General features: G+C 51.5%; 3 protein-coding genes across 15 annotated transcripts in view; 1 reads left to right on the top strand and 2 right to left on the bottom strand.

The window, feature by feature from the left end:
- The first annotated feature begins 2,631 nt into the window (after nt 1-2,631).
- Nucleotides 2,632-4,972, top strand: LOC130883551 (uncharacterized). The gene is made up of 3 exons (XM_057784109.1): nt 2,632-2,763; nt 3,106-3,754; nt 4,169-4,972. Exons 1-3 carry the CDS (start codon nt 2,632-2,634, stop codon nt 4,255-4,257), a joined length of 870 nt encoding a protein of 289 aa, XP_057640092.1. The 3' UTR covers nt 4,258-4,972.
- Tmem52 (transmembrane protein 52) lies at nt 4,818-23,261 on the bottom strand. Of its 9 annotated transcripts, none has more exons than XM_057783789.1 (8): nt 21,123-23,187; nt 21,003-21,046; nt 20,826-20,867; nt 20,234-20,412; nt 13,306-13,385; nt 10,811-10,981; nt 9,690-9,790; nt 4,818-5,182 (listed from the first exon to the last, which is right to left on the bottom strand). In XM_057783789.1, exons 1-8 carry the CDS (start codon nt 21,186-21,188, stop codon nt 4,915-4,917), a joined length of 951 nt encoding a protein of 316 aa, XP_057639772.1. In that variant the 5' UTR covers nt 21,189-23,187; the 3' UTR covers nt 4,818-4,914. The 9 variants fall into 9 exon arrangements, with proteins under 9 accessions (XP_057639772.1, XP_057639771.1, XP_057639776.1 ...); XM_057783788.1 differs by having other exon boundaries at nt 20,826-20,885; XM_057783790.1 differs by lacking the exon at nt 9,690-9,790 and having other exon boundaries at nt 4,879-5,182; nt 20,826-20,885; nt 21,123-23,183.
- Nucleotides 23,258-23,814, bottom strand: part of Cfap74 (cilia and flagella associated protein 74) — a 57,948-nt gene continuing 57,391 nt past the window's right edge. For 3 of the 5 annotated variants that reach the window (XM_057783783.1, XM_057783782.1, XM_057783785.1), the window contains one exon: nt 23,258-23,711. In XM_057783783.1, the coding sequence (XP_057639766.1) occupies nt 23,610-23,711 (102 nt within the window). In that variant the 3' untranslated portion in view covers nt 23,258-23,609. The remainder of the gene's footprint in view (nt 23,712-23,814) is intronic. The other 2 variants (XM_057783784.1, XM_057783787.1) reach the window with 2 other exon arrangements.

Consider the following 23,814-nt stretch of genomic DNA (forward strand, 5'->3'; position numbering starts at 1 on the left):
AGTCAGGTGTAATTCTGATAGGTCTGCCTTTATACATTACTTGGCCTTTTTCCTTTGCAGCTCTTAAAATTCTTTCTTTATTCTGTGTGTTTAGTGTTTTCATTATTATGTGACAAGGGGATTTTTTGTCCAGCCTATTTGATGTTCTGCAAGCTTCTTGTACCTTTATGAACATGTCTTTCTTCAGTTTGGAAATGTTTTCTTCTATAATTTTATTGAATATGTGTTCTATGCCTTTGAGCTGGAATCCTTCTACTTTCCCTATTATTCTTAGCATTGGTCCTTTCATGGTGTCCCAGATTTTCTGGGTGTTTTGTGTTAGGAATTTATTGAATTTAACATTTTCTTTGCCTGATGAAGCTATTTCCTCTATCGTATCTTCAGTGCCTGAGATTCTCTCTTCCATCTCTTGTATTTTGTTGGTAGTGTTTGCGTCTGTGGCTCCTGTTCACTTCCCCAGATTTTCCACTACCAGAATTCCCTCAATTTGTGTTTTCTTGTTTCTATTTCAGTTTTGAAATCTTGAACTGTTTCCTTCACTCTTTTTATTTTTTTTTTCTTTGCTTCCTTTAAAGGAGTTATTTCTTCCAAATTTTTGCTTGTCTTTTCCTCGATTTCTTTAAGGAAAATTTTCATCCCCTCTTTAAGAGCCTCTATCATCTTCATTAATTAAATTCGTTTCCTTGTGTTTCAGTTGCATTGGTATGTTCAGGTCTTACTGTTGTAGGATCACTGGGTTCTGGTGGTGCCATATTGCTTTTGGTTGTTGAATATATTCTTACAGTGGCGTTTACTCATCTTTTCTTCCAACTGGTGTGGCTTGGGCCTGTGCCTGTTCTTCCAACTACTGTGGTCAGCACCCGTGCCTATGTAGTCTGCTGGGGTTGAGAGGGAGGGTTGGCCAGGGGGAGGATTTCAGGTGCATGGAGTTGAGAGAGAGGGTTGGCCAGGGGGAGGATGTTCAGGTGTATGGGGTTGGGAAGCAGAGTGGGTCTTGGAGAGACAGAGTTTAGTGTGTGGTAGGGGTGGGCACAAGCAGGCAGGCTGGCATAATCCATATTTTTTGTCTACCCTCTGCCAGGTGGCAGTACCTTCTTTCAGCATGGCAAATTCATTTTGCTTCTCTCCTCATGACCCTTTGACTGCCACCTGCTTCCTAATGTCCTCTTAGTTTGGTTCTTCCGCCCACCTCATCCTGTCAGATATAGGCAGTCAGCTTCTGTATTAAACCAATCATGGTGGTATATATTCACACAGAAAAAAACTCTAAACAGGATACAATGTCTTTAACAATGTGTACAGGCTTAAGAGAAAAAGGATCTAGACAATCATAAAAAAAAAGTTTAAAAATAGCAAAGTCTTTAAATATAGAAGTAAAGTAATTTAAAAAAGAATAAGCTATGTAAAGATGGAAAATATTATAACACAAGGAGTTTGGACCTTAAACGGTGCTTTGTTAATTTTGAAGTTTTTGAATGCTAATGGACAAACAACAGCTGCTGAGAGACACAGGATTATGGAAGGGACTGCTGAATTAAACCAACCTATATACATTAGGAATACCTTAACTTTAAAATGGAAGTCCAAAATGTTTTATTTTTGGGAGGAGTTATGCTTTTGTTTCCACGGGAATCAAAAGTCTGATGATTCCTTCCATGTTAATAGAGAAAAGATTTGACCATGGGAGACCTGCTGAGTGTCTTAGCTATAGACATGGGAGAGGAAACTAAGTTAGAGTCAGGAAGGTGATGTGTACACTGATCCTTCTACATGGGAACAACTGCCACCATACACGGAGACATTTCTAGGCCACGCAGCATGCTGCATAGCAGATTTAGCTTTAACTAAGACAGAAAAGATTTATGTGCCACATGGTGCTTCCAAGAGTTGAGGTGGTAAGCATGGCTCCCACCCAGCAGTCCCAGAACTGGCAGTAAATGTCCCTCTGTCATATGGAAAGGCCAAGAGAGGTGGAGCTGGCATCCAAGGCTGCGACAACCACATTGCTTACTATTTTTAAATGCTTCTTGTCAGAAAAGGATTGCAGATGCACAATAGGACAGATTCAGACATTTAAAACCCCTAAACAAGACACAATGTGTTTAAAAATGTACGAAGGCTTGGGAGAGAAAAAAAGAGTATAGACAGTTATAAAGAGAAGTAAAGTCTTTAAAGAGACAATTAAAGTAATATAAGAGTACAGACAATCATAGATTAAAGGAGTAAAGAAAAATAAGCTACACAAAGATGAAAAATAGAGAATCTGGACTATGTATATTATTGTGTTTTCTTTGAATTTTTTGACTGCAGAGAGACATTTGTTTCTGGGGGCTGCTAACCTAAACTAACATATATTTTAAAGTTATCTTGACTTCAAAATTTGAGTCTAAGGATATGTTACTTTGGAAAAGAGGTTCTGCTTTTGTTTCCATAGAAGAACCTGTGAATTCCTTCCAGGCTAAGTGATTTGATGGAACAAGTCCCCAAAAGGTCTTCATGAACCCTAAAAACACTTCGGCCAATAAACAGTAGGAAGCAGTTTGGAGAAAACTACGCCCCCCCCCCATTTCTCTCTGCTCTTCTCCCTTCTCCCCTCCCCCTTTCCCCTCCATAACTCCAGCCTCACTCTGCATGGCTGCCTATCCGGCTCAGTCTCTCACCCAGCATGCAGCTCCCTACCTGGAACTGGCTGCCTTCGTGGTCCACTGTGGTCTCTGGTCCTGCTGCCTGCCGCTGCTCAGGGACCTGCAGCATGGTCTCGTGGCCCGTTGCCCACTGTCACCACTCGGGAACCTGCAGCGTTTTACTTAAACCATTACACTCAGTCCCAGCCACCCAGCAAGACCAGAGGCTGAGACCAAAGATTTCATTTGTATTTCAAGATCTTTATTATTTTTTACATTATTTATTTTGAGAGAGAATGAGTCAGTCTCGTGAGGGAGCGTCAATCTGGTCACAGGATACCTAGTGGGTCTTGGGGTCAAACTCAAAAACTGTTTACTGCAAATGCATCTAACCGCTAGGCTCTTGCTGAGGCCCACAATGAAGCCAGGACCCGCAGCTGGCAGAGCTAGGCTGGGCCACCTGTCTGGGGCCTCACTGTAGGACTCAGCCAACCATGATAAGCTTAATAGGAGCAGACCACCAGAGAAAGTTCTTAACTTCCAACCACTATCACCTGCCAGTGTGGGACCCAGCTATAAGTTCAACCTGGTTGCAGGAAGGACCACTGCACGTGATCCGGATACGGCGGTGACGTCAGACGCGGCGGTGGCGAGCGCGCGATTGAGACGGCGGCGGAGCGTTGGGTCCGGGGCGCTCACTCATGAGGAGCAGGAAGGTGAGCGGCCGGGCGGGCAGGACGCGCGCCGCCGTTTGGAGAACCGAGGAGGAGCGGGCGCCTCGCTTGGCTCGGCCGGCGGCGGCTGCTCGGCCCGGCCGCCTCGGATCCCCCTCCAGCCCCGCCCCGGGAGTGCGGCTCCTGCACGGCCTCCTCCGGGCTCGGGGCTGCAGGACTCAGGGCTGCAGGACTTAGCGCTGGCGCTGGGACCGAGTGGGGCCCCTGACAATGCGGCTTCCTGCCCTGGCGTCCTGGCCCCGCCACGCTGCCCAGACCCGGGCCCGCACGGGGCAGCCGGCCTCAGCCAGATTCCGCGTCATGTTATCGGGGCAGAGGACCAGCAGTGTGACAGAGGGGAGGGTGGCTGGGCCTCATCCCCCCTGCAGAGGGACTCTGACCTGGCACGGCTTGAACGTAAGTGTTGCCTCCTGTCTTTCCTGCAGTGCGGGCAGCAAACTGCAGCTGCCATCATGGGCTCCCAGGTTTCTGTGTATCCATAAGGCCACAACTCAGAGGTAAACATAACTGAGAAAAAGAAAATGAGCTCTGTGTAAGTGGGAGGCTCCTCCCCTGCAGCGCCCCATTCGGGCTTACAGGCTGGAAGGCAGGGCTCCTGGCTCCAGCCCCCTGGGTGTATCTTGGACAGTGAACAGGTTAGGAAGTCAGAGCTGTGGTTTTGTGAGCATGTAGCCATGTTTCTGTTGCTGCCCCTAGTCTGTAGGATAGCGTTCCTTCTTACCAAGGGCCCAGAGCAGACCGTGGTCAGGTTTCGATCTGGTGCCCAGGCAGTGCCACTCAAGACTGAAGCCATGTTTTCTTCCCTCTAAGGATCTGCCACCAGCCTCTTCATCTTGTCCTGCCATGAGCAGACGAGAGTTCAGAAAAATGCATTTCAGAGCCAAAGAGGACGAGGATGAGGACGACGCCGAGATGTAGTGTGGGTCTTCCCCTCTCGTGTTCAGCAGACGGCGCAGCGAGTCTGAAGATCTCTGGATGGCGTCTCCAAGAGAACACACTCTTAGTTGAACACAGAATTGACACGAGGTCACCAGCGCCAACACCCGGCCCCTACGGGAGGGTTCCTCTTGCGGGTATCCAATCCTGCATGCACGTGGTACACTAACGTGCACTCAGGCAACACACACACGCGAGTGTCAAACTTCAGAGAGCCCAGTCCTGGCGCCGGCGGTGACTTTACATGTCCCGGGTACTTGAAAAGGACTGCCCTCAGAAACATGGAAGACCACACATTGTGAACAGTGTGCGTCCGTGACTGTAAGACAGGCAGCGGGTCCTCAGAAAGCTCCATGGTGCTGTCCTGAGGCACTGCTGCGCACGGCTGTGAAGACAGACTCAGCCGGGGCAATGGTTCCGTCACCGGCTGCTGTTATTGTGCCCTTGGCCCCACCTTTCTCGATACGTGCACACTTTTTAGACACGTCTATTTTGGAAAAAAAATCTTTATTTTATGTATGGCAAATGTAAAAAATTTTAAACATAAAATATACTTGCTTTTAAAAACAAAACTCAGGCTGGGCCTAGAAGAGTGACAAAATGTAAGGGTAATAGCCCCATCACCACTGCATCACCTCAGAGGGCCTGGCGTGTGTCACCGGCGGGCGCTTACGAGCAGGCTGCTTCTTTTTGGATCCTGCCTGGGGCCGGTAGATCTTACTACGGTCACACTGCAGCTTGTGCGTGGTCTTCTTGTGGCAGGCGATGTGCACCAGCTTCAGGTTCTCGGCCGTGAAGAGCAGGCTGTAGAAGTACTCCCAGTTCACCTCCCTCCCATCCTGGACTGCTTCCGCCAGCGTGGGCACCACGGTGCGCTTCTTCTCTATTCTGCCAAGTCAGGGAAGACAGCCCATCTGCTGTCAGTGCCACGCTCCGCGGGGTGCTGTGCCCTTCCCACCAGCCACAGACACTCATAGCACAGTCTACCATAGCAAATACCCCTGCTGTGGTGCTTAGATTTTGGTCAACTTGACACAAGCTGGAGTCATTTAGGAAGAGGGACCTCCAAGTGAGAAAACGCCTGCATCAGACTGGTGTGTATAAAGGCTGTGAAGCGGGGGCTGGAGAGATGGCACTCTGGTTAAGAGTGCTGACTGCTCTTCCAGAGGACCCAGGTTCAATTCCTACCACCCACATGGCAGTTAATGGCTGTCTAACTCCAAGATCTGACACCCTCAGATAACATTGGTGTTTTGCCTGCATGTATGTCTAATAAAAATAAATAAATTATAAAAAAAAATAAAGGCTGTGAAGCATTTTCTTGGTTAATGATTGGTGTGGGAGGGCCCAGCTCACAGTGGGCAGTGCCACCCCTAGGCCAGTGGTCCTGGACTATATAAGAAAGCAGGCTGAAGAAGTCAGTAAACAACAGCCCTCCGTGGGCTCCGCGTCAGTTCCTGCCTCGAGTGACTGTCCTGACCCCTTCATGATGAACTGTATATTTTCAGATGAAATAATTCCTTTCCTCCCCATGCTGCTTTTGGCTGGTGCTTTATCGCAGCAGCAGAAACCCTAATACACCTGCTAGCAGGTGTAACAGGCAGGAGGATCTTGAAGATTCTTAAGGAACCTAAGCTGGGAATATCCCAGAAGGGCAGGGGCAGTGGAATGGATGGGGCTTGTGGATAAATCACCAGAGAAGCCCAGCACTGTGCTTCACAGACCAGTGGCACTGGCCCAACACTGACATGGTCGTGGGCAGGCATGGTCAGTGTAGCAGAGTTTGGTGCTAGCAATGCCATTGTCTGTCTTTGCAAACTTGAATTGTGGGTACTGCTTAACATACTAGAAAGAATGCAAGACCAGGCGGCTCACATGGTCATTCAACAAAGCCGAGCCCCACGTGGGAGTGCTTCTTGGCACAGAGTGATGGGGGAAAGTCTTCTGTTTCATGTTAATTTCATTGGTTAAATAAAGAAACTGCCTTGGCCCTTTTGATAGGACAGCAGCTCAGATAGGCAGAGTAAACAGAACAGAATGCTGGGAGAAAGAAGCCGTGTCAGGCAGTAGCCATGATTCTCCCACAGGACACAGACGCAGGTTAAGATCTTTCCTGGTAAGACACCTCGTGGTGTTACAAAGATATTAGAAATGGGTTAGATAAATATGTAAGAGCTAGCCAATAAGAGGTTAAAACTAATGGGCCAGGCAGTGTTTAAAAGAATACAGTTTCCGTGTAATTATTTCGGGTATAAAGCTAGCCGTGCAGGCGGCCGGGTGCCAGGAACGTAGCCGGCCGCTCCTCCTCACTACATCAGAGTGACTCCCGTTTACACAGGTGCCCACAGAACCACCCTCCCCAATCCTGTGTCTCCCACAGGCATGTGACCAAAGTGTGTATGACCAATGTGACACAAAAGTGGCAAGCAAAATGAATGTGTTGCTTCAGAGCTACTGAAACTGAGACGCCTCCAGGGAAGAAGTGCAGACCACTCTGCAGAGACACTTTGACAAGCCAGCGACAGAAAAATGGTCACCAAAGAAACTCAGATCCAAACACAGTCCCAAGAACAGCAGAGTGGAAAGCAAGCCACCTCCCCCTCATCTATCGTTCCACAGCTCCAAGCTGGAAGTCTAAGCCGTTGCACAGTCTGGTCTGATCAGGGCCAACTTGCTGGCTTGTCCTCACACGGCAGTGATACCATGAACACGCTCTCCCACATACAAGACTATCTGTTCTTGTTGATCACTCTCCTCCCTAGGACACCAATTCACCTGAACTGTTTCCCAAAGGCCCAGTCTCTGGATGCAGTCTCATTGTGTGACAGTTTCAATGTATGGGCGGTGGTGTGTGTGTGTGTGTTTGCAACCGATTCCACAGCAGGAAGTTACCCCAAAACAACAGCACTGAGCCAGAGCAGGCAAGCAGAGTCAGCATAAAGTGGGTGGGTAGGTGGCAAGGAGTTCCCAGAATGCCCATGGGAATCCAAGGGACTGCAGAGGAGAATCGGAACGGAGGACAAGTCACAGCAGAAGCAAAGAGAAAGAGCTGGCTCTGGATGTGTACCCCTTTCAGGTAAGGGGGACGAACCAGTCTTCACTGTGTATCCCTTTCAGGTAAGGGGGACGAACCAGTCTTGACTGAAAAGGCAGAATGCTGACTGGCAGCAGCTCCCATGAGCAGGCACCAGGGATCAATGTGATCAGCCTCCACCAGGGAGAGCAGAAGGGACCTAGATGCCTGTGATCCCAGACCCAGTGTGAGACAGTCACCTTGCACTCGCTCAGTGGTTGACGTTCTAGGAGGGAGTTCACCCCCAGGCCCTCCTTAAGAAGCACGAGGGTCACTCATTAGCCAGCCCTTAGCAGGAGCAGGGAGATGTAGGAGGCAGTGAGCAGAGAAGTGGACGGCCTAAGTAGGTACTGAGATGAAAACAAGCATCCCTGCAGGCTTACAGCCAGGCAGGACAGCACTCAAAACACAACCCTGCAAGAGCAACAGGCGGGTCCAGGCTACACAGTGAGACCAGGACAACAGGTACAGCAAACAGACAATGAGACGAACCCAGTCACACTTATTCATGCTGAGCAGCCACTAGGAGGAGGGACCCGTGCAGGACAAAAGGCAGTTAATGTGCCAACTAGAGACCTCCTCTTTGATGGCAACAGAAACCGAGTCGGGGGAGCGTGAGGCAAAGAGCAGAGTGGGCGTAGGAGTCGCAACCTTCAGGTACCAGAGCAGAATGAGGGAACAGCCCTGGGACTCCGAGACCTGCCAAAGGCTCACAAGTCAGAACAATCACACTGACCCCAAAACACTAAGGTCAGGTGCAGCCGGAGACACGTAGACTTCAGCATTTGTTAAAAGACAAAAGAGAGAAACTAGAAAACAAGGAGAAACCCTAAGAGGAGTGCAAAGTAGGAATAAAAATAAAAGCATAACATCCTGCAGTTAAACATAGGGCAAACGCAGCTACAGGCAATGGGGAGCCAACAGAGGCCCCTGCACCTGCAGGAGGAATGGCAGGATCTGTGCAGGCTCTGGGCCTGCCGTCAGGATCCTGACAACAGTGCCTCAGACCCTAAGAAAGGGGCCCACTCGCCAAGGCCACCCCATCCAGTTGTTATAAAAGACATCAGAAATGTGGCAAAACTATAGCAACAATGTCTCTCACAGACAGCCAGGAGAGAAGCAGTGCCGGATACAAAAAGTAAACAATGAGCAAAAGGAAGCAACATGAAAGAAAGTCATGAATGGCAAAGAGGCCTCAGCCTCCCAGGAGCCAGGAAACACAGAAACCGCAGAGTGGGTGCTCTCCTCAGTCAGGGAAATGCAAAGAGGCTCAGTGACACCTAGTAGTGGCGAGGGCATGGAGCAACTCGCAAGCATGTGAGCTGGAACATTCAGAGAAGGCTGGAGATACTCGGAAGGGGAACACTGGTATCGATTTCCCAAGGAGCCTGGAGGTCAGAGCCAGGGCACTCTTTCTCATGGAGAGTCCACACCAGACCCCCGGACGCCCTCTTGATGCTGGGTGGGGTCCAAATCTGCATTGCTCGCCAGCTGTGGTTGCAGCCGGTCCACAGATCAGATGGACAGGGATGGAACTGGGAGACAGTTTCATCCCAGGGTTAGGTAATGGCCTAAATGCCCAGGAGGGAACAAATGTGGGCTAGTCTGCAAACAGTGAAGGAGTCTGCTGTGCACTGAGTTGTGTGGACAGAGCACCGTGGAGCCAGAGGGCAGCACAGGCATGGAAGTCCACACTTGCTGGCAAAGGTGTACAGCAGGCATTAACGGGGCACGTTTCAGGAGAGTGGTTTTCTGTGGCAACAGGGCAGGGGCACTGAGTACTGAGGGATAAAGGGGCCCTCAAATAAAACTCACTCTTTGTATATGTTTCATAGTTTGACTCCAAGAGCCAGGTAGCCATTTGTGGACACTTGGAGCACTTTGCCTTCACAAAGCAAGGTCAAGGGTAGTTACAGTCAAGAGCTGTAAGAATACATCCTGCCCTGCCCTGGTTGGGAGTGGCTGCAGCTTGCCCAGCTGCGATACCATCCTACTGGCCCTGACCTCCCACAACACAGCCCAAAAGCAGACTCCTGATTCAAACACAGAGCACCCACTCTCTTTAGAATCCACCACTGGGCCATGAGGAGCCAGGCCACCAGATCCACCCACAGATGGGGGTGGGAGGGGGCAGGACAGTTTAGCACTGGGCACTGACAACTGGAAGGTCAGGAGCATCGCTCCAGATGCTCCTTCCATAAGCGCTTGGGGTCTGTCCCTGGGCCTGAAGCACACAGGTGTAATGGACCAGACCTGAGCTGCCTGAACAGATGCTGGGTTAATTCTGGTTAGTGAACTGGAATCTCAGTGACAGACACTCACACATGATCCAGGTTCCAGGTGCTGAAGAGGATCTGGCTCTCCCTGTTGCCATAGGGGTTGATGGAGTGTTTGGAAGGACAGCTCTCCAGGTCAAAGGGGCCCTGCAGGGACGGAGGCAGGGGTTGGAAAGGCAGAGGGAGGTACGTTACTGTCCTCCTCCAAGCCAACAAGCTTGCAAAGGAGCAGGCCCCACAAGGCGTTCAATCCACGAACCAACATTTGAACCAGGCAGTGATCCCCAGCACTGAGAGGCAGAGGTTAAGGCCAGGGGTGGCTCAGCAGGAAGAGCACTTTCCACGCAAGCCTGAGAACCACGTTTGGATCCTGAAGTCACGTAAAGGCCAGGTGTGGTCTGTCCTCTGACCACACCCATGCCGTGGCCTGTGCACACTCCCACACAAACACTACACACATATACATAAAAGGAAATAATATTAAGTCAGCCTCAGCTACATAGTGATCTTAAGTCTAGCCTCAACTACATATTAAGACCTCATTTTAAAAAACAAAAGTGTTTGCTGTTCATTGGAGATTGAAAATTCTCTCTTTGTGGGGTGGAGAGACGGTTCAGAGGTTCGTGCCTGTTCTTCTAGAGGACCAAGGTTTGATTCCCAGCACCCATATGTGGCTCACACCCATCTGCAACCTCAGTTCCAGGGGATTTGACAACCTCTTCTGGTCTCTACAGGCACCAAGCACACATGGACACTGACATATACACAGGCAAAACACTCATATTCAAAAAACTAAGCCTGATTTTTAAAAATGCTGTCCTTGGAATTCTACCTGCCCCTAACATTCCATTGCCCCTGATCTTAATATTCTGAGTTTTCAAAAGATGAAGGCATTTCTGTCCCTGATACTAGAGAATCATCCTTCGCTAGGTGCCTCTACAGATCCACACAGGAGCAGACCTGTTATTCCCAACATGTTCCTGCACGACTACGGTGCCATATACTAACAACTGTACACCCCAACAATTGCACGCCACCATCCCTGCCTCCTCCCGCACTTTGAACTTGAGGGCTACCAGCACCTACTCTTAGGCCAGCTGCTGAATGTCCTACCCACCTCTCACCCCCAGGAGGCAGTGACCCCAGAATGAAGGACACAGAGCTCACCTGGCACGAGAACCAGCCTTCCGGAGTACAGAGCCGCTCACTGGCCTCTGCACCTTGGTCAAAGTAGCTGCCATTGTACTTCTGGGATTTGAGCTTCTGGCACATGGAGCTGAGGACCCGCTGGAATTCTTCTTGAGCCGCTGTATCCACCGCAGAGGTGTGAGCACTCATCTGTGAGAGTGAGCCAGAGGCATCGCTGAGCCCATGGCCTGCCTGTGGCCTGCCCGTGCCCGAAAGCCTGCCTTCAATCACCAACCTACGCCACACATCGGCTGTCAGGAGCCAGCCTACACCTAGTTCTACAGTCAGAGTGTCTGACCACTGCTCAGCTATCACATCATGGCCATTCGGGGGGCTGTGAAGTGGAATCAACAATGCTCCCATCAGGCTGGGAGAACGAAACAAGAACAGGACAGGCAGAGAGGTTCACATCTGTAATCCTAGCACTTGGGAGGCTGAGGTGGGAGGATCCAAAGGCCAGCCTGCTCTACAGAGCAAGATCCCATGGTGAGGGCGGGGGGAGTGAATTAAGATCCCATAGTCAGCAGGAGGAGCATTCCCTCTGTGATAAGGGGAGCAGCACCGACAAGAGGGCCCCCGTCCATGCAGCCAGAGGGTCAGTACTAGGATCAGTCAGGGCACCGGTGATGTTAGGTCATGTGGGGACAATCACCAAGGAAGGCCACATGAAGTACAAAACACTAGACACCATACATCGGCAGCTGTGACACGCTGAGCGGGTTGAGGTAGATATGGGGGGGTACAGGGACAGCACACAGCCATGTAAGGGCTCCTGCAGCACTTTCTACCTGCCAATCAATGCGGAACCTGACATGCAAATGAGCAGCAAAGGCCAAGCTGACCCCACTGTGTGAGAGAGAGGGGAAAGGGAAAGGTTTAAAAACAAAGAAAGTGCAGGGTGAAGGGGAACCCATGCCTGCTGTTTCAGTTGCCTGGCCATGCAGGGTGAAGGGGGACCCACGCCTGGCTTTGTTCCTGCAAACTCAAGCTGTGAATTCTATCAGCCCTCCTGGGGTTGTTACTGCCACCTAGAAGAAACCTGGGCAGAGCAGTCACGCATGGAGCACCACTGGGCCCACTGCCCGCCACACTGCCCTTGCGGACCTCACTCCTCTGTGGAGGGCGGCTAACAGGTAGGTGAGTACAGGCAGTGCCGCAGCAGCCTGAGAAGGAAGTCCTAGAGCATGCCCAGTGGAGATTCTGAGCCCAGAGGGCCGGGGCAGGCAAGCAGTGTTCATGGCGACAAGAGAGCAGTCAGGGCAGTCAGGTTCCAGGCCTGGTCAGGAAGGGAGGGTGGTGGCTTCAACCAGCAAGGGGCTCTGTCAGGTTTTCCCCATAGACATCCAACTCGAGCTACACCACGAGATAAGAAGATTTCAGAGGAGGGTGTGCACAGAGGAAGAATGCAGCCTTAGGATCTACTTTTAACCAAGAAGCTCAGGGGTAGGAACCCAAGCAGATGCTGGGTTAGTTCTGGTTAGTGAACTGGAATCTTGGTGACAGACACTGACATATGATCCATGTTCTGGGTGCTGAAGAGGATGCTGTAAAGACAGACAGATGGAGAAGCCCCAGGTCTGTGCCACTAGCCAACTGCTGGGCGGTTACCCAAGTTACCCCAAGGAGAACAGGGAGAAGAAGGTCCCCAAAACAAGTTGCTGTCCCCAAACCACCCATCCACTGCTCATCCTATCTGAATGAAGGCAGTCACGTGGAGCCCAGTGCAGAGAGGCACAGAAGGCTCACCTGGCAAAATGAGGGGCACCTCATGCTCTCGGTATGGGCAGGTCCCATCCACCATAGAGGGTCTTCCTTCCACTCTGCACCTCACTGGCATTCGTGTCTTCATGAAAGGAAGCCAGGGTATCAGGACACCAAGGACAGCCTCCTCCTGGAGTTCAGGCTGGGTGCAGTGGAGCCGCTGGCCGCCCCTCCCAGAGGAGACCAGAGCTGAGACCCAATAGTCGCTCACAGCCTGTCTACAAAGCACCCCAAGCAAAGGTGTCTTCGGTCCTGTGTTCCATTTTTCCAAGGTCAGAGGACTGCCAAGCGCCCAGAGAATAAATAAATACAAGTGTTGGGGGGAAACAACCACCCGATCGTGAAGGTATCATCAGAGCAATGGAGGAGATGCAGAAAACCTCTCCATAATGGAATGAAGCTCATCAGAACAGACCTGCCCGCTGCATAAGACGCCAGCTGGTGCTGTTCTACGTAACAGCATCCTTGGCAAAGAGCTGAGGCTGAGGCCTCTGACCCTATCCAAAGGACACGGCCCAGAAAGGTTCTAATACCTGCTAGATGATGGGGTCAGAGGCTAAAGTACAGAAGAGCTCAGATGCAGGAGAAGGAAGCTCTTGCTCCTCTGAGGTACGCAAGCCTCACAGGCAACCTTGCAGACGTGCATCAGCAGTGGAGTGGCAACTCCACCAACTGCACCATCCTCCCTCAGTGTGATCTGAGCATGGCCTTACCTCTCTCAGGTAGCCCCGGATCCTGCTCTCACAGCTATATCTCAGGTAGCCAGACTTATTCCTGAATCGAGACTCCAAACCTACAAGAAAGATGATTCTGGGATCTACAGGCAGACCACGACCTCTTGGTTTGTGTCCTGAGTGGCTCAGGACAGAGTTTGTCAAAGGCAAATACTGAGCAATGGACACGCAGTATTTAACCAGTGAATGTGGGTCGTGTACCAACATACCAAGTTTCCCCAGAGCCTGCCATTCTCCCGCTCTCTGCGTGCCACCGCCACCAACCCCACAAATGTTTTTCTGTGAACACTCAGGAGGCTGAAGCATGAGGACAAGCCTGAGGCTAGACTCCATGGAGCAGATAGAGAAGAAAAGGAAAGGAACTGGGGGCATCGTTCCATCTACATGGGGCTGTGAGTGTTACCGGGGCTCAACCAGCACATCCCAGCCACTGTGCTGGACCCATGTCCTCAACAGACCCCGGTCCATGTGGGAGACAAACCACATACAAGTGCTGCATAATATCATATCCTGCCACAGCCCCCTACTCCCTCATCCTGGAGATCAGTAGATAGAACTGATCCCCAAATGAAGATAAGAAGTGAACAAGAGTATTCCAGTACTTGGGGAATAGTCAGTCCTTGCTCTTGTATCCCAGGAGTTTCTGTATCCCAACACACCAACAAGGGAATCAGAAAGGAGGGGAGATGTCCGGAAGAACATTTCCATCCATTTCAGCGTGTGTCACCTCACAGAGAGTCACCTGACCAGTCTGGGCCACTACCAGATCTCAATTGTTTCTGAGAATCCTTACTGTTCTCTCCTGTTGGCCTGGAAAGGGTGAATAAAGAAAGAGGTGACCAAGGGTCACCACAGTCTGACACCCACCATGCCATGAAGCTTCTCCCCCCTACCCCGCATGGCTCTTGTTATCTTGAAAATGTTCAGAACGCTCTGTGTGGTGTTTCAGTAGCATCTGCATCCCCCGCTGGTCCAAAGGCCGTAAAAGGCATGAGAGGGACTCACTTGCCAATACTGTAACATCTCCCCTGTCCAGACCCACAGCGAGAGCTTGGTAATGCAGGGAAATGAAGAATTCTGCCACCACAGCCTGTGGATGAACACATAGCTCCAAACAGAAACCCACAACACCCTCAGTCTTTGGGGGATGTCTGTTACCTGAGGTCACTGTCTGGACCAGGGGTGTTCAGGTCCTGACTCTATAATCAAAGACTTACAGAAGAGAATACAGAACGGAAACTTGTAAGAAACATTATCCAAGAGCAAAGTCGGGGTCATTCACTTTTCTGGCTACTTGGAAAAGCCTAGAAGGAGAGCCCTAACCACCACTCCCTGCTCACTAGAAGGGCTACCATCTCTAGAAAGAGAGAAAATCATAGCAGGACACACACGGAGAAAGAGTCTTCTACAGTTTTTTTTTTTTTTTTTTTTTTTGGTTTTTCGAGACAGGTTTTCTCTGTAGCTTTGGTGCCCGTCCCAGAACTAGCTCTTGTAGACCAGGCTGGCCTCAAACTCCCAAAGAGCCACCTGCCTCTGCCTCCCGAGTGCTGGGATTAAAGGCGTGCACCACCACCTCCCCGCTTCTTCTACAGTTTTTTTTTTAAATATTTTTTTTATGGTTTATTTAACTTTTTATTATTTTATGTGCATTGGTGTGAGGGTGTCAGATCCCCTGGAACTGGATCTTCAGACAGTTGTGAGCTGAACCCAGGTCCTCTGGAAGAGCAGTCAGTGCTCTTAACCACTGAGCCGTCTCTCCAGCCCCTCTTCTACAGTTTTGATGGAGGTTAAAAGGCGTGTAGCTGAAACTAACCAACCAGGTAGCACTATGCTTCTAGAAAAACCCCCAAGAAATGTCGTCCGGGAAACAGTAGCAGCTGTGGGGTGAGATGCTAAGGAATGGGTAGAGACATTCTGCCAAATAGTGTAAAAGTCAGAGCCAATCCCACCAGAGCACGAAGGCACCAGTGTGGGTCTAGATGACAAGAGTTATTTCTCATTTAGAGCTGGCGATATTCTTGGACATGAAGCTGCCCTTTTCGCTAAAGTTCTGACATATTTCATCACGTAAATCATCGCCATGCCTCCCTTTCATAATAAATGGATGATATGCAAACTAATGAATGAAAAAGAAACCGTGTGGGTCAGATACACTACAAAGAGAGCCACAAGCTCCTCGGGTTAAGCAATTCAAGAGACCCAGGTGACTGTCTGGGGCCTCCCTTTTATTTATTTATTTATATATATATATATATATATATTTTTTTTTTTTTTTTTTTTTTTTTTGATTTTTCGAGACAGGGTTTCTCTGTAGCTTTTGGTTCCTGTCCTGGAACTAGCTCTTGTAGACCAGGCTGGCCTCGAACTCACAGAGATCCGCCTGCCTCTGCCTCCTGAGTGCTGGGATTAAAGGCGTGTGCCACCACCGCCCGGCTGGAGCCTCCCTGTATAAGCTCTGAAAGGAGGAGTTTTGTTGATAAGGGACGGTGTTGCAGAATATCCCTTTACACTGTGTGAAGATGTGGCACTATGATTGGTTTAATAAAGAGCTGAATGGCCAATAGCTAGGCAGGAAGCTGTTAGGTGGGACTTCTGGGGACAGAGAGGACTAGGGGAGGAAGAAAGGTGGGGTCACCAGCCAGACATGGAGAAAGCAGCATGAGATTGTGGAGAAATGAGGTAACAAACCACGCAGCTGACCATAGATTAAAATAAATGAGTTCATTCAAGTTATAAGAGCTAGTGGGACAAGCCTAAGTAAAGGCTGAGCTTTCATAATTAATAATAAGTCTCCATGGCATTATTTGAGAACTGGTGGTACAGAGAAAGACTTGCTACATATGGTGTCTGATGTCCAAACATAGGATCTGAGAAAGCTAAGAAAAGTTCTTGACAAGGACTTGGATGTAGCTTCCTAGTCCTGCAGTCTCTCAGGCAGGCTGGTGCTTGGCAGCACACAGGGATGTGGCTACCGGCGCTGCCTACTGCCAGCACTGTGCACCGGTGCCATGTCTGGTGGCTGGCACAGCGGTTTAAGATTGTGTCACGCTATCAGAGAACACTGCAGTTGCTCAGTAAAGACAGATTCAGACGGGACAAAAACCTCTGAACAGGCAGAGTATGCTTAGACACTAAAATGTGTTTAGACACTAAAGAAAAAAAAAAAGAAAATGGATATAGACAGTCATAGAAAAAAATAAGTATTTTTAGAATAATAAAGTCTTTAAAGAGAGAATAAAGTAATATGGAAACATAAGCCACGTACGGATGGAAAATATTATAACACAGGGAGTTTGGGCCTTACGTGGTGCTTTGTTAACTTTGAATTTTTGTTTTGTTTTTCGAGACAGGGTTTCTCTGTAGCTTTGGAGCCTGTCCTGGTACTCGCTCTGTAGCCCAGCCTGGCCTCAAACCCACAGAGATCCACCTGCCTCTGCCTCCCGAGTGCTGGGGTTAAAAGGCGTGCGCCACCACTGTCTGGCAATTTTGATTTTTTTTTTTTTTTTGAACGCTAATGAACAGAGAAGGACATTGGCATGTGGAAATGCCTGCTGAACTTAACCGGCCCGGACACTTTAGGGGTGTCTTGGCTTTAAAGTGGAAGTTGGACAGTGCATTGGGGGATGGGTTATGCCTCTGTGTTTCCACACAAAACAAAAAGCCATGGTTCTTTTCAAAATTGATAAACATCAAATCTGATTGGGAGATATCTCCTGAGGCCTGTCTGTCTAGGACCATTTGAAAAAAAACTCAAATGTGTAAGTGGGCACAGAGTGAATGCTTCTGTGGTATCCTGCTACTCCCTAAGGAGCTGGCTTTGCTGTTTTGAGTGGAAGAGACGTCAGGTTTCCCAAGAAACCCCCAATTAGCCCCCAATTGTCTGCAGGAAACTTGCCATGTTTTTCTCTAAGCTGGGGACTCTTAGCCCCATCTGTGCAGGGTGCCACTTAGTTATTCTGCCAAGTGTTGGCAGTGGGATCTGAACTGAGTCCATGAGTATGGGAGAGCAGCCAGACCAAGGCAAACGCGGAACTAGCTGGTTAATCTGGGCCTTTTGCAAGAAGTTTCACCAGTAAGTGGCCACCTTCAGTGAGGGTCCCTGAAGCAGAACCTTGGTGCTCTGAATCCACTGAACCATCTCCTCAGCTCTGAACTTAAAAATGTAAAGAGATAATTACCATATTTAAAAAATTTATTTATCTATTAGTGTGTGTGTGTGTGTGTTCGTGTTCATGTGTGTGGGGATGCAGAGTTTAGTCACGAGAAGGGAACAGCCCATGCAGCCTGTCTCTGCCCCTCTGCTCCTGACACTTAGCCCTCATCTTCAGGGAAAGGAGATGCCCGCCTGAGACGGCTCAGGAAACGGCCTCTGCAGGGAAGATTGAATCTATCCTGAAACAAGGCCGGCAGGATTTCCTACCCCTAAAAGACTTCGGAATCTGTATCTTGTACCTAGGAGACCCTGGGTAGCTGAGCGTAGATAAAAACATGGACCACTGTTCTCCATGTTCTACCCAAAGCAGCTTGGAGTCACTTCATTGGTGGTTTCAGCACCCAGTGGAACCTTTGGTGGACTAGCTGGATGGGGTGGGAATTTGGGGAGAGCTTGCAGGCCGAGAATGCACCCAAAGTGTGAGGGCTTCTCCGGAGCCTGAGGTGGAGCCTTCCTTCTCCAGGCCCAGGGTGGAGCATCCCCTTCTGAAGGCTTTCACGGGGATTTGCTGCTGCAAGGATGTGCAGAGGTAAAGGCTGGAATGCTCTTCCCTAGGATGTCTTCCTAGTCCTATGGCCTGCTGGCAGGGACGCCATTACCTGGGAACCTTGACCATGACCTCATGTCTCATCTGCTGTCTCCTTCCTGCTTTGGCCCCAGGGTCTGTCACATAGACTTAGTCCCTGTGCTACCTCACAAGGCTGGCCTGTGCCCTCCCTGGCTCTTGTGTGCCCACCCGATTGCCTTCATCTGGCCCTCATGACTGCCCCCCACCTCCTGCTTACTTATTTTTTGCCTCTGTCAGAATTTCACTCACCATGAAGCTCATCACACAACTGCTTGCTCTTGAATGCCTTCTCCTTTTAAATCAGGGCCTCCTTTAAATTATGTTCCCCAAAGGGTAGCCAAGTAGATAGTAATTACTTCCTACCCTCCCCTGGACAGGAAGGAACCTGTAGGTGTCCTTACAGAATGTACAGACTGGGTGCTTGTCTGTCCTAGAACTAACTCTTGTAGTTTGAGCTCACAGAGATCCACCTAGCTCCTTCCTGAGTGCTGGAGTTAAAGGTATGCGGCTGAGCAGATTAAGGAAAACAGGGTGTCTGTTTGATGTTAGAGGAGGAGGGCAATGGAGAGGTGAAGCTTGGAGAGTGAGAGCCTGCTGGGAATCAGCTTCACCAAGAAGAGTGAGCTGGGCAGAGGCTATAAGTCCCGGCTGGCAGGGTGTGTGGGGTGTGGGAGCAGCCTTGGGCCTTGACCACCTGTGCACGTGAGTGGGGAGGGAGAAGCAGCTAGAGGGGAAAGGATAGGAGTGAGCCGAGCCTAGCTCTAACTTCGTTCCTGGACCAGTAAAATTCTTTGCAGACGAAGGGTTCTTTAACTGCAATGGCTCCCTGATGCCGATGGGGATTTACTCTGTGGAAGCCCGCAGCTAAGGGCAAGCTAAGGGCAGCTTTGAGGAGGACGGCAAGGACATACGTGAAGAGGGCCTTAGGCCTACAGGTTGGTGGTGCAGTTCATAAAGACATTAGCAGATGGTGGGTGAGCGTGAGACCCTGGCAGGTATGTGCTCATGAATGGGTGTTAAGGACCCGCAGTAAAACGAAGGTCGAGTCAAGGAGACTGACCAAGATGGGGTCTGTGAAGGTGAGCAATGGGCCAGCCTGGGAAACAAACATTTGGGCCAGGGAAGGCTGCTAACCTGCCCATCAACCCCCAGGTTTATAGCAGATGGCAGGAGAGTCCGTCAGGTTGGTCCAGTAACATAGTTGCTTGTTTGCGGGAGGACTGCCCAGGGAATCAGCTGCCCACTGCCGCCCTCCCTGCCTACAGCTCTGCATCGATGATGAAATCTTCCAGCCAGGCTCTACTGTTTCTCACTGTCCCGACTGGAAGGAGTTGGGCCTGAAGAAGGATATGTGGACAGTCCTGGACACACAGTTCAGATCATTTTGCTCTGATCTTGGCCTTTCCCACTGTCCAGATCTAGGCTCTGAACCCCACTAGCCCTCTCTGTCTACACCCTGGGGGCCCTAGAGCCGTTTCCACAAAGGCAGAGACCATGTTCACGTAAACTTTATTCTCTCTTCAAAGGACTGATTTGCCAGTCGCTTGAGCTCTCAAGGTCCAGGCTCCTCCGGGCTGAGGGTCTGCTGGGGCCCCATGGGTGGGAGGGGTAAGGAGGAGGGGCCAATCCAGGGCAGGCTGGCTGGCCGGGCATTGCATAGCAATGAGTCTGCAGCAATGTGCTGGATGGCTGGCCTTCCCAGGGGAAGGATGGCACAGGTGGGGGTCCTTGGTTCTAAGTGCCAGGATCCTACCCTTTTCAAAGGGGCACAGCTAGGGCTGCTGGGCACTGGGGCCTGGCTCTTGGTGCCCTGGAGTAGTCTCTAGCCCCAAGGCCTCAGGCAGAGAGTTAAGTTTCCCAGAGGGAGCCGCTGCTTCCTCTCTGGCCTTTGTCATCTTCACAACCTCATCGTAGGAGGGAGGCAGCTCGGAAGCATACAAGCTGTAGGTGGGAGGGACCATAGAGTCAGGGTCCGGCTCCCCAAAGGACAGGGGCAACCGCATGCCCAGTGGGTACTGCACGGAACTGTAGGCTGCAGGAAACAAGAGTGGGTTTGTGGAGATGGCTCAGCATTCACCCCAGTGTCCACCGCCCCCACGGTGGCTGGTGGGTCCCCAGACACTCACAGGTTACAGTGCTGTGTGCGGGGCTGTCACTGTCCACAGGGATGGCTGTCAGGTCACAGGGCTGCCATGCTGGTGGCATGTGTGTCTGGGTGTGCGGCTGCTTCCTCAGACAGCAGAACCGTACACAGCTGGCCGTGACCCCACACAGAAGCATCAGGAATATGGCAAGCAGGATAAGCCTGGCAAAGAAGAGTAGGGACTGACCGCACACTTGCACCCTGGGGCCAGTCATGCCCAACCACCCAAGACAGGTGAAATGCAAGCTAGCGAAGTCTCTCCATGCCAGAAACTTCTTTGGCTAGATCCTGGCCCGAGGAGCAGTCTGCCCTGGCTGGCTCTCTAGGGCTGGACAGAGGTGTCCTTGGGTTCATTCCCAGGACACATTGTCCCCAGCCAACTGCACAATCCTTGTGCCTTCTGCCGGCTATGATCAGGTCGTGCTTCCAACGCCGCCTGGGGCTCAAGAGCTCTTCAAGCAAACAGCGTCCAGGGAGTTTGGGGCAGTAGATGGAAGGGGTCTGGCCTGCCTAGCCTAGGACTACCTTCAGAGGAACCGTCGGACCAGAGGCTTGGCGCCTCGGCTTCCACTTACCCCACATGCCATAGGCTGCTCCAGCGGGCCTGGGGCGGGCACCTGCGGGGACAGCGGCACCTGGAGCAGGTGGGGTATCTGCTAGCTCACTCCACTGCTCCAGCCTTTCCCAGCGCGTGGGCCGGGCTCGGTCTCTCCCCGCCTTCACCCCCACCTCTCCCGTCCCCAGCCACTTACTGGTCCGAAGGGTCACAGTCGCCGTCCGCGGAACCCAGCGTCACCTGTGGAGACAAGGGTGAGCCTGAGCTGGGCGGGGCCCAACTCAGGGCCGCCCCACTTGCCATAAACCCAACCAACCTGCGACAGCGGCAGGAGAGGCAGCAGCAGCAAGAGCCCCTGTGTGACTGGCGGCCCGGGGGCCATGTTCCGCAGACACAGCGTAACTCAGTCCAGCGTCCGCTCGGCTTGGTGAGGCCCCGCCCCGGGCCTTGTCAGCTGAAGGTCCAGGATCACGCCCACCTTGGTGTGCTTCCCTTCTTGCTCCCGGCCCTCCATTTTTCTGTCCCTAGAGGTTACCATCCTGGAGAGTGCGCGCGCGCACGCACGCGATCGCTCACACACACACACAAACACACACGCACGCACACACACAGAGTTTGAGACAGGGCGCGCGCGCACACACACATACCACCCCACTCTGCGTCTTCAAGGACCAAGGACCAATGTGAGCCCTAGGAGGGGATAGAGCAGGTCTTGCTCTGGGCATGGGACACGGGTCTCTCTTGTATCATACTGACCCCTCACCCAGCCACCCCTATCCTCCATTTCCCCATCCCCATTCACAAACCAGGTCTCCTGAAACTTTTGGTTTGCGTTGGTTTGTGGCCTCTTAGGACAAGTAGAATCCACCCTCATACTCCACAATCCTCTAGGTAAAAGGGGTGGGGTCTACACCATTAATAAACTGGGGTTTAGCTTTCCAAACCGCCATTCAAGGACACTTGCTATGCATCCTCCACGGGGATACATCTGGAGCCAGCCCCTGGCTCTGGGCTGCTGAGGCGCTGCAAACAGACCACTTTCCAGCCCTCTCCCTCAACCTGAAATGCCTGCTTCTTCTACTGCTGAAGTGGCCGCCTCTTCCCGGGGAGTTTATTAATCTTTCCTCCTCCAGGCTAGGTCCTCTGCCAGGCTGCTCTTCCCTTCAGGGTTCAGACTGCAGGGGCGGTCAGGACAGTCAGGCGGATTAAGGACAGGAGGTGCACCTGCCCTCCCTTCTGCCTCTGTTTCTTCACTGTTTTTACACTCAGATTTTCTCCCTCACTGGAGAGTCCTTCAGGGTTCTGTCTACAGCTGACCTGTGTTTGCCGTCAAGGGCCCGTTCTGCCAGAGACCGTGAACTTCTCTCCTGTTTTATTTCCCTCCTTTGCTCTGCCTTAGCTGTGTTTGGTGCTGGGGGTGGGGACACACAGCACCAGAATAGGAAGAAAGCAGCCGGAGGCCCAGATCAGAGCCTGGGGTCCAGAGAAGAGAGGACCTAGGTAGGATAGCGTGGCCTGCCTGGGGTGGTGCTTTCTCCCCAGAGCGTGTCCTCACAAATCTCACACTGGTTTAGTGGAGCTGCTTTCTTGCCACCCATCTGACCTGGAAACAGGTCAAGAGTCAGCTTCAGTCATGGCAGTGGAGGCCTGGGGCCCTGTACCTCCAAGGTTACTGAGCAGAAATCCTGCAAAATGCTGCTTTAAGGTCAATGTTGCTGGCTCCCTTAGGGGCGATGTCAGGCATCAAGGTTTCAAGGGCACTAAGGACAGAACACAGAGCAGTGTTCAGGAGAGCACCCAGATCCATCACCCCCCATGGCCCTGCCAGGCCAAGGAAGGCTGAGAAGGCTCTCTTGATAGTTTGTCCCCATGGGGTGTAGTCACGCTGCACGGATAGGAGGGTGGGCTGGATGGAAAGCATCCGACAAGCTGTGCTGGCCGCCGTGCTTGAGCAGGAGTATGGCTGGGTGGGCTAGGGCCCGGAAGGCAAAATCTGTTCTTTTCAGACAAGTGTAAACCAAAACTCACAAGCTGGGCCCACTTCGTGCCTGCCCATCCCTTGGGTGGGATCATCTAGGTTCCTGGGACTTGGGAGGAGCTGGGAGACTTAGGGGATTTTCTCTGGGCTGTGATACCTCTTGTCCTCTGCTTCTCCTCCCTCACCTTTCCAGGTCTGGACCAGGCTCAACCCTGGCTCTGCACCCCCAGCACCTGAACTGCATGATCTGGAGGGATCTTCCAGTGACTGAGTCAGGGTGAACTAACCTCTAGCTATCTGGCAAGACTACACCCTCTGGAAGATTCTCACTAGGCAGAACACTGTTTTATGGGTTGGGGTCTGTGAGCGGGGAGAGTGGGTCAGGATTCCTCCAGGCTCTCCTCCCACCCTACTTTATGCTTAGCCAGCCCCCCACCCCACCCCCACCACTGCACACTTCTGTTGGTTCTTTGAGTTTATTGACAGGCCTGCGCTATCTCCTGGGATCTCTAAAGCCTGAGGAGGTGCTGGTGGGCTTGGGATCTGGGGGTGGGGGTGGGGCATCTAGGAACAGGCTGTGTGAGGATGGATTAGTATTCTTGGCTGTGTGTATGGCGGGGGAGTCTTGTTGTTCTCAGGGCAGCAGGAAGTAGCCATGTCTTTAGGGCAGGGGAGCTCTGTCTCTGGGATTCTTCATTTGAACCTGCCCAGCAGGAAATACCCAGGTCCCAGGCCTAGGGGAATGGGTTGACCTGGCCCACAAGGCTGGGAAGGAGTTCAAGGGTGGGTGGGAGGGTCCAAGAGGCTCTGCGGGTTCCTGTGACCTCAGATCCCAGCCACCACCTGGGCTACAAAGATGACTTTGTAGGTTTCCTTTCCGTCTCCCCGGAGCTGCAGTAGGGTTGACACCATGAGTGGATGGTCCGGCTGGAAGGAGATGCTCCTCAGTAGGCTTTCCAGACAGATCTGTTCATTCCCAGTGCCCTGCCTACTTCACCAACCCTCCCTGCCCAGCCTGGGTCCCAGCACC

Source organism: Chionomys nivalis, chromosome 11 (genome assembly GCF_950005125.1).
Source record: "Chionomys nivalis chromosome 11, mChiNiv1.1, whole genome shotgun sequence".
NCBI classification, from domain to species: domain Eukaryota; kingdom Metazoa; phylum Chordata; class Mammalia; order Rodentia; family Cricetidae; genus Chionomys; species Chionomys nivalis.